Here is a 10,571-nt window from a genome sequence, read left to right as displayed (position 1 = left end):
CACTTTTTCACACAGGGCCATGTAGCTTTGGATTTTTTTCTTCCTCATTAATAAAACCCTTCATTTAAAAACTGCATTTTGTGTTTACTTGTGTTATCTTTGACTAATGTTTAAATTTGTTTGATGATCTGAAACATTTAAGTGTGGAAAACATGCAAAAAAGTAAGAAATCAGGAAGGGGGCAAACACTTTTTCACACCACTGTACATATTACCCAGAAATCCTCACTGCACAGCTGTACAGGTGTAATTAAATCATTTTTATAGTTTATATATTCCATAGTGTATGTGGAATATGAATTTAATTTGTTGTAGATTTCTACTGACTGTTACAGAGATGTGTTTGTGTTTTGGAGCACAGATATAACAAATAGCTCCATTTTTAATTTGCTCACATTATTTTGTTCCTCTGTGAACACAGGTTGATTTAAAATAAAATGCATTATTATTATTTCTGAGGTGGCAACCTGAATCACTCTGTGCCCCCTCCCCCACCCCCACCCCCCACTCCCAGCCACTCTGTCTGTCTGTACGGCCCCTGCAGATTCCACTCTGTTGTTAGATGGGTGGGAGGGAGGAGTGTGTGTGTGTGTGTGTGTGTGTGTGTGTGTGTGTGTGTGTGTGTGTGTGTGTTGGGGGTCTCTGGTCTCGGGGGGCAGGAGCCTTTATAAGAGGCTGAGTCTGCAGTGGTGTCGTTGGGTTTGAACCTGCAGCTGCTGCGCGTCACGAGTGGAAACATAAGCGTGGATTTTATTTTTGTCAGTGACTCCTGTCCGGTTCCCTCTCCGCGCGCCCCGGTGATCCTCCCACACATGTGGAGGTAACCTCAGAGTTTGACAGCCACTGTCTCTCCGGTGGTGACGGCAGCGCACCGGCGGGCAGCCAGCTCCGTGCGCCCGGAGACGCGGCCAGCATGCTGTGCGCCTGGGAGGACTCGTGGAACATGACGGACACAAACTGCAGCGATGGGTTCAACTTGACGCATCAGCCGCAGCCCGCCGCCACCATCATCGGGAGGAGGAACGACACCGACCCGTTCGGACGGAACGAGGAGGTGGCCAAACTCGAGATCACCGTCCTGAGCCTCGCCTTCGTCGCGGCGGTGGTGGGCAACGTGAGCGTGCTGCTGGCCATGTACAAGACCCGGCGGAAACCGTCGCGCATGCACCTGTTCATGAAGCACCTGAGCCTCGCGGACCTGGTGGTGGCCGTGTTCCAGGTGCTGCCGCAGCTCTGCTGGGAGATCACCTTCCGCTTCTACGGCCCGGACTTCCTGTGCCGCATCGTGAAGCACCTGCAGGTGCTCGGCATGTTCGCCTCCACCTACATGATGGTGATGATGACCCTGGACCGCTACATCGCCATCTGCCACCCGCTGCAGACGCTCCAGCAGCCGACGCAGCGCGCGCACATCATGATCGGCTCCACGTGGGTGTGCAGCCTGGTGCTCAGCACCCCGCAGTACTTCATCTTCTCCCTGAGCGAGGTGCACCCCGGCTCGGGCGTCCACGACTGCTGGGCTCACTTCATGGAGCCGTGGGGGCTGCGCGCCTACATCACCTGGATGACGGCCGGGATCTTCCTCGTGCCCGTGGCCGTGCTCGTGTTCTGCTACGGACTCATCTGCCGCACCATCTGGAGGAACCTGAAATATAAGACCCGGACGAGGAGGACGGTGGCGGAGGCCAACAGGAGCGGGATGCTGGGCCGGAGCTCCGTGAGCAGCGTCAGCACCATCTCGCGCGCAAAATTACGCACGGTGAAGATGACTTTCGTGATCGTGCTGGCGTACGTGGTGTGCTGGGCGCCTTTCTTCACCGTGCAGATGTGGTCAGTGTGGGACAAGACCTTCTCCTGGCACGGTGAGTCACACTCCACACACTCCACACAGAGTCACTCCGATATTAGAAATAACCTGAGTCCAGAAACACTCTCAGACAGGAGGCCACATTGTTCCGGACTCTGCAGCACTTCACTGAACCCGAGAGGAAATCTGTGCGGCAGGTGAAGAAACAATAAAATAACCGATCTGAGGCCTGAAGACAGAAAAGTCTGACAATAATTCCTTCTTATCCAATACAGTCACCTGGTTGGAAATTAAGTGAAAGATATTTCGGATTATATTTTTATTTTAGACATCATGACACTTTTATTTGCTCCTAACCTATTTAACAAAAACAAAATGACCAATAAAGATCAAAGTTTCTGCCTTTAAATTAACTTTTCATTCTAGACTGATGTCAGTTTTAGATGTTTGATTTATAAATGAACTGAAATCAATACGAGTCATAAAAATAAATCCTCAGACTCTCATCTATAATCTGTTTTTATCAATCTGATTATTTAAAGAAAATTAGAAAATGTCACAACTTACGTCACTGTAGTGTGTTTATTAACTATTTAGTTAAATTGTAAGTGTTGAAACAGTGCAGATGTGTTGACTTTAATTCCAGTGTCCAGCTGTGAATAAATGTTTCCTCACAGCTGATTATAACAATCTGTGAAATCTGCACATTTCACTGTTCATGCTGAGATTTCCAAAGTAAAAGCATGTGTTATATGTCACTGACTGAAAGCCTAAAAATACTGTAGTACAAACCGAGATATAAACTTATTCTTTTATAAAGTTTCACAATTTATTTTGAGAAGTTGGTCAAAGTTAAAAACATTTTTAGTAAGGCAAAATTTAAATAAATAAGTTGGAATATCTGAAATAGTTTGACCACTAAATATCAACACAACTTTTGGATAAATATTAAGTTGATTCAACTTTATTAAGTTTTTCAGGTCAAATCAAATCACGTGAGTTTGTCAGATTATAAAAGACTCATAGGATTTACTCAATAATCTCAGAGTTAGCTTACTTAAAAACATGTGTGCAAAGTGTTTTTTAATTTTTTTTTTAAGTTGAAGCAGTAGATTGGTTTACTTTAGTGATCCCTCACTGCTCCTCTCGTGTTCGCCACCTTAGTTCAGCACGTTAACATTTAATTTTCAGCTGATGTAAACGTCCTCAGCTCTAAACCAAAGTATCGGACACATTAAATTATGACCTGATGATGGTGCTAGCTGAAAAGTCAGAGGAGTTATTAAGTTTCACTGAAACATCATCCAGCCAAAACCTCCAACGTTTCTCACTAAAATATTTACACTTCTTCTAAACTGTGAATTAAAAACCAGGTGTGTGAGATCACTCTGCAAAAAGGGGGAGTAGAAAATATTACATAAACTCTCTTAATTAAAAGCCAAACATCTGTAGTCTAATGTTTATCTTATCTTTATTTCTCTGTTATAATTAATTTTACTAAATCATGGTTTGTCCAGTGTTTAAAGAAGTGAAATCTGTTTTTTTAATTTTTCAATTTTTATTTTAATAAATCGTGTTTTTATCTGCACTCTGGGGCACATCAGTCAATCTACTGTTGGTTTATTCATTTTGAGAATGTTTTTAATCTGTTTTTCATTTACTTATATTCATTAACGTTTCATAAAACTATAAAATGTGGCAGTGAGGTCATTCACAGTGAACAAGAGGAAATATTTCAGTTTCATGAGTCCAAACTTTCCCAAAGATTAAATTAATATTCAGTTTTTATTGGAGTGCGACATGTGCAGTCAGTGTGCTGTTCATATGATGGAGGTGAGGATATAAAGTGAGAACCAGCCTGAAGGAGCTGCTGCTGCTCAGCCACCTGCACAATTTCATTACACTGACTCATGAGCGTCGAGCTGCTGCTCCGAGGCACCAGATTCATTTTCAGATGAACAAGTTCCATCCTTCTTTTTTTTGGGCAGAAAAACTGTCAGAACTGAAGATGCTGTAAAGCATCTTAAAACCAAAGATATTAAAGGTACAGAGCCGTGCTGTGGCTGTCTGCAGACTGTGTTCAGTGAGGGGGGAGTCGACCAATCAGCAGCCAGACAGGAACATGAATGAGCTGTGTGTGTACCTAACGACCAATCACTGATCCCTGCTGTTTGTCCAGGAAACTCCTCCTGCGTTTTCATCCTCCTTCATTTAACGATTTATTTTCTCAAAATACACAAAACAGTTTATCCCCGAGCAGAGTCCTGAACGGGTCACTGTTTTCTCTCCTGTGTTTATGAATGAAGGCGCTTTCACACCGCCACGTGGGAACTCGCCACCTACAGTTTATTTCAATGAGGGGAAGCAGTTTCCAACACAGTGGTATGAAGCAGTTGACGCCCACATGCACGTGCACAGATCTTGCTGTGCCGTGCAGAGTTCACCATGCTGAACTTCTGGCGGTTGCCACCTGGCTTTGGCTGATCAATAAGCATCAGGACAATCAGAAGAAAAACATGTCCACCAAACTTTGGACGCTAAGCTAGCTCACACTTCTGCAAGTGTTCACTGAAGTATTGGCCTGACATCACCGCCGTGGAGCGTAGCAGCAGGAGCCGTTTCTAAAAACACTTTGCTTTTAGGGTGAACGCTGCTGCAGGTCAGTGGTTGTTACTATGCAGTGGTGTGAAAGCAGCTTTAACAACAGATGAAAAAAACAAGTTCTGGCATGTGAGATTTTTTTTCAGGATCATTTCAAAGTGTTTGCTGCTATACTCATTTTGGCCACAAGGGGCTGACGTGCACTACGAGCCCATGTTCTTTTAACCCGGTCTCACTCTGATTCTGAAGTCATCGAAATCACGTCGGCATGATTTGGTTCTGGGCAGTATGGCCTAAAATCAATATCACGGTATAATTTTGGGGGGAATGCGGTGACGGAATGATATCGCGGTATCGTCTTCTCTCTTTTGTTTTTTACACCTTAAATAAAACAATTTAAAAAGCCATACAAGTCTAGGATGGAAACTATTTATCATCAGAAGTAAAACAGTTGCAAATCCATCTATTATTGTGTATAAAATGTTATACAGTATGTATAAATGTTAGAGGGAAGGCTGCTCCCGGGCCGGGTCGGCCAGGCCACCTCCATCACGTAGTGAGGGAGGTGCGTGAGGCAGGCCGTTTTTTTTTTTTAAACCCAACCATGTGTGTGAATTGTTGAAGGAAAAAAACGTCAATTCACGATGTTTTCTTTAGTGTATAATCAGCTGAAAATAAGAATCGTTGTGTTTTCGTTACCTCAGAATGAGACGTTTATATCTACACAGGGAGCAGGTCCTCGTCGACAGAGATCACCATGTTGCACCGCCATGTTCTACAGTAGCCCAGAACGGACAAACCAAACACTGACTCTAGATAGAGACATCTGCATTTACGTTACAACATCACATCTAGATGTCCCGAAATCCTACATACTAAACCTTTAAACCACTTCAACCTCTTGAATTACGACAAACACTTTGAAAAATAGTTAAAAAAAAAAAATCATACCAAAACTTTTTTCACCCTTTCTTTAAGGGTGAAAAAAAATAAAATTTGAAAAAAAATAAATAAATCAGATAAAAAAGTAACTGATAAAACTTATTTTTTCACCTGTAAAAGCTTTTCTTGCTCTCATGTTTCAGAGATGACCTGCTTCAGTCATGAACTGAAAATGAGACTCAGAAAATGGATGACCAGAATTTATTTTCTCACTTGCCTCACAGGGCTTCCGTAAAAAAAGTCTTTTATGAGGACTAACTGATGTGTTTATCAAACGTGACGCTGCCTCTGATCATGACTCTGACTGGAGTTACTGCTGTGTAAACTTCTCCGAATCCAATAAAGACCAGAAACTCTGACACTAACCAGTACCAGCTTCCACAAAGGCCTGAATACCAGACAGAGAAGAGTTTTAACCAGCGGTCACTTTAGAAACTAGTTGTCAGATGATTCTGTAATGAGCCCTTTACTGTATTTTGAAGGTACATTTTTTATACGAGCAGCACAGAGATGTGTTTGAGGATCGTCTGTCAGCAGCTGATTTCTGTAACAGCGTCAAATCTTCATGGTCCAAAGTGAAACTGTGCTGATTACAGGCTCACACAGGGCCTGAGTGGAGGATAAACATTTAGGGGGCAGGTCAGTGACTCAGAGCTACAGTACGACTCCCTCCAGAGAAAGAGTAAACACCTCAGATGAGTTGTTGACATGTTGGAGCGTGCCTCATGAATCTATGTGTGTGTTTCCCTGCAGACTCTGAGAACACCACGGTGACGCTCACCGCCCTGCTGGCCAGCCTAAACAGCTGCTGTAACCCCTGGATCTACATGATCTTCAGCGGTCACCTCCTCTCTGACTTCGCCAGCAGCCTGCCGTGCTGGCGCTCGCTGAGGGGAAAGTTAGGCCACCAGGATTCTGACAGCAGCATCCGCCGCACCACGCTGCTGTCCCGCCTGCAGGGCCCGCGTCTCTCTGAGCCGTTTAGAGACCTCAACCCTCCTCCCAAAAACTGTCCACAGGTCCCATCTGCGTCCTGACCGCTGGGAACACTGCTGTGTGTCTGATTGGCTAAAACGACACAGAAAACATGAGCTGGTCTCAATCTGCTGGTTCATAGCAGCGACGGAAGGTATGACCTCATCTCAGGGTGCGGTCACGCCTGCAGCTTGTTTTCTTTGGTCCGATCCAGAGTGGAAACGTTTACTCTGTGGCAAATATTTGCTGTTTGTTTCTTAAGCTGTTGGAAAAGAGCTCTAATCACTCTCAGTCTGCAGGGTCAGAGAATTCAGGGGTTAAACAGAAACAAATCCACTCACTTTAAACTCAAGTGTTTTCCAGTCTGGATCCTCTCCTCACATGTTTCTGTGTTTAAGAGACTGATGGGAACAAAACCACTTGAAACTGGTCCAGTGCAGTGATGTCAGTGTTGGTTCATTATGCTTTCAATAGTCCGACACCCATCAGCTGCTAACTAACCAGCTAAAATGATGTGAAATACCAGACAAATGTCCATTTAATGGGCGCTCCACTGACTCACTGACCAGCGTCGCATTTCAAAGTTCTCTCTTTTTAGACGTGGCGACAATTTGATGTTTTGTGATGTAAATGTTTTACCCAGCTAGCTGTGTTAACATGAAAACATAGTGCCCAGTGCCCACCCTCCAGTCTCCACTGGTTAGCTAACGTTAGCCTTGACCACTATGCACTCACGCAGCCGGGTTGGGTGGGAGCTAGCTAGCGGCGCCACAGCAATACCAACCATGATGGTATTGCTGCAGAAACATGAGCCCCTTTTACACTGCCAGATTTTCGGTGAATGTTGGGCCGTTTTGCCGGCAAGCTGCGAGCGTTTAGACACACAGAGCCGGATTGGCGAGTTGATCCGAGGTGCCCAATTTTCCGCCTCGTAGGGTAGACATATTGGTGGAACCCTTTTAGTTTAAACAGACCGAGGCGGCCTTCCGCAACGGGAGGGGCTGTTGATGACTTGTGGGAGGAGCTGTTGATGACGCCGCACGTGCGAGCCACTGGCGGTGGATAAACAGGAAACAGCTGATAGCAGGAATTAGCGAGCAGCTAGTAGCAAGAGGGAAACACAAACCTGACAGACACTGTAAAGATGAGCAACTGGGGAGACAAGGAATTGCGCGCCCTCCTTGTCCTCGCAAACGAAGAGGCCATTAACCGTCAGATGACGGGGACGGTGAAGAACGGGCCGACTTACGAGAGAATCGCCGAAGGACTGACCAGCCGCGGCTTCCCTCCCACGTCACTGTTTACGTCACACGCTGAGCTACACGTTTTGTTACTTGCTCACGCCCCCCATTGCCCCGAAAAAGGCACATTCTGTATAAACAAAAGTAGGTAGGCGGCATTTTGCTGCACTCCCTGATTTTGTTTTTATACTGCCAATGCTGAAAAAACACTGATTGGGCTTTCCTGCAAATTTGCACAACTCCTGTTTAAACAGGGTTGTGGTGCTCACCCTCCAGTCTCCCCCCGGGTCGCCCCGATGAGTAAGCAGCTTCATTTTGATTCGCAAACCCTCTTTAGTATTGTCAACTCTATTAGCACCACGAGCTGTGCTAACACTGCTAATGGTGCTAACAGAGCTAACTAAGTTACAGAGTTTTTTCACAGCCTATTTTAACTGAAAACTGTGTGTGTCATGTGGGAGAAATAGGCAAGGATTTTGCGGGCAGTGTGGACCAGACGTTAGAATAACAATCTGAGCCTATCAGTGACAAAAACAAAGTGTGGACGGACACTGACGGTGTGAACAGAGTGGTTACATTACAGCCTGTTTCACTGCTGCAGCCTCATCAGTCACTGAGACACAGGAACATGGGGAACAGAGTCCAAGCTGAAACGTACTGACGGCAATCTTTATCTGTTATTAGCATGGTGGTCTTGTCTGCACTCTTTGCTGTAGTTTAGCTTCTTTAGAACTGAGATTCATTTTGTGACACATGAGGAAACTGCTGCTTTCATATGTCAACATTCTCTTTATACCCATGAACCCTGGTGCTGTCGGGCTGTTTCCTGTGGATTTTCAGATTACAGTCAGTGAGTAAACTTTGTAAAAAGGAGCCAACCTCTCCCACATTTTGACCACAGAGCTAGTTATGAAAATGATGTGGATGTGACGACTGACGGGACCAAGTCAGAGCCGCTCTGTTCCCGTCTGGGTCGGCCAGTGTTGACGGCCTGCAGATAAAATCAGACACTGTTTGATATTTAAAGAGTCTAATCTGAAGTCTTTAGGTTCAGTCGCTGCAGGTCGTTTTCATAAAGATTATTTTAAACATGTTTGGTATTTGATATCACCATCATACATCAAGCTATCCAAATATATTTCTCTAAGTTTAAGGGATTACACACATGCACAGAAATGATTTACAGCAGAGTTGCTACACTTTTTAAAAGGTACTGGAGCTGCAGCTCATGGCTTTTCTCCCGATCAATTAATCAGAGTTATTTTTGTAATTATTGATTAATGGTTCGGTCTATAGAATGTCAGAAATGTAAGCAGAGAGATTTTCCAAAAACAAAGTTTACATACTCAAATCCTTTGTTTTGTCCAACCTTCAATCAGAAACCCGAAAGATGCTCAGTTTACTGTCAGAGAAGACAAAGACAACCAAATATTTATAGTAGACGGGCTGGAAACAGGGAATTCTGGGTAAGCCTCTTTAAAAAACAACTTAAAAAACAAACCAGAGTCACTGCCCCGCAGTTGTATCTCTCTGCAGTTTATATCCACGTCTGTCAAAATGGAGCCACGACAGCTGACTTCACACACAGAAGATCTGACCAAATGTCTCCCCTTCTGTTCCTGAGATATGACGTTAAAACATGATGATGTCACAGTCAGGCTGACCTTTGACCTTTGACCTTCATTATTTTATTCTGTTAGACATTTGTGTCAAGTTTGGTCAGAAAGTGGATGAATTCTTCAGTTATGGCCAAAAACATATTTATGAGGTCACACTGACCTTTGACCTCCAAATTCTAGTCCATTCATTCTTGAATAAAAGTGGACATTTGTGCCAAATTTGATTAAACTCCTGCAAGACCTCCTTCAGATATTGCATTCATAAGAATGAGATGGATGCAAGTTCAAAGTGCCCTTGACCTTTGACCACTAAAACATAATCAGTTTATCATTGGGTCAAACTGAACGTTTGTGCCAAATTTAAAGAAATGTGTTTTTCAGATTTCATGTTCACAAGAATGAGACAGAGGAGGTCGCGGTGATCTTTGACCACCAAATTCTAATCAGCTCATCGTTGAGTCCAAGTGGACGTTTGTGCCAAATTTGAAGAAATTCCTTGAAGGTGCTTTTGAGATTTTATGTTCACAAGAAAGGGACAGACAACCGGAAAACACGATGCCTCCGTCCGTGGCTATCGCCAGCGCCAAGGCATAAAAACGCCTTCTAACAACTCAACTCTGAAATGTTGGAAGATTATTTTCTATCAGCTCTAAAACGTGCAGAGTCTCCTCTGTTTCCACGTCACAGTGTTACAGTTGAGTTTGTGATTAAATGTCCTGGACTGTTTTTATTTTTACAGTCGTACAAAGTTATATTGAAGTTAATGTGAGCTGATTCACATCGTGTAGATTATTATCAGCTGATCACTGTGGTTTTAAATGGAGGTGAATAATAAAGAAAACTAATTTAATGTTTAATAAAGTTCGTTAAAGGTTGTTCAAACTGCACTTTGTTTAACAGAAACAGCATGAACACACACACACACACTCCTCAGAGACTCATTCCCAGCTGTGTTGTTGTTGCTGTAAAGATGTTTTATCACTGTAATGTTTTCTGTCATCTATATATTGTTGTTGTAAAATATATATACTGCACATGTTGTAAATAAAGATAAATGTTCTGTATCCTCACATGACTGTGACTGTGCTCTGTTTGCACACACAGAAACACGAATTAGGAAGTGTCCACGCTCAGCAGTCAGACAGGAGTCAGGTTAATTTCCAGGGCTGGTACCTGCGGTTATTCCACAGCTAGTTACTAACATGTCGGGCAGGAAATCCAAAGTGTGGGATCATTTTGAGAAGGTGAAGGACGAACCCAAGGTGATATGTAAACTCATCTTCATTGGTCGACTACAAACATGACGTATCATCTGAAACATGGAAGTAGCTACATGCCCATTAGCCCACAGCGTCATTAACAGGCGGCTCGCTCAGTGTGTTAGCTC

General features: G+C 43.9%; 1 protein-coding gene across 1 annotated transcript; it reads left to right on the top strand.

The window, feature by feature from the left end:
* The first annotated feature begins 704 nt into the window (after positions 1 to 704).
* Positions 705 to 10,230, top strand: LOC126384717 (arg8-vasotocin receptor-like). The gene is made up of 2 exons (XM_050035942.1): positions 705 to 1,861; positions 6,103 to 10,230. The coding sequence occupies exons 1-2, from the start codon at positions 913 to 915 to the stop codon at positions 6,384 to 6,386; spliced, it is 1,233 nt and encodes a 410-aa protein (XP_049891899.1). The 5' UTR covers positions 705 to 912; the 3' UTR covers positions 6,387 to 10,230.
* The last annotated feature ends 341 nt before the right edge of the window (positions 10,231 to 10,571 follow it).

The sequence above is a fragment of the Epinephelus moara genome, chromosome 23 (genome assembly GCF_006386435.1).
Source record: "Epinephelus moara isolate mb chromosome 23, YSFRI_EMoa_1.0, whole genome shotgun sequence".
NCBI lineage: Eukaryota > Metazoa > Chordata > Actinopteri > Perciformes > Serranidae > Epinephelus > Epinephelus moara.
Note: the sequence above shows the minus strand (reverse complement) of the source record. Positions and strands in the feature narration are given on the sequence as shown.

Coding starts and splice junctions, on each gene's coding strand:
- LOC126384717 (XM_050035942.1), top strand. CDS start 913: ATGCTGTGCGCCTGGGAGGACTCGTGGAACATGACGGACACAAACTGC. Junction 1,862..6,102: donor CAAGACCTTCTCCTGGCACG/GTGAGTCACACT, acceptor GTTTCCCTGCAG/ACTCTGAGAACACCACGGTG.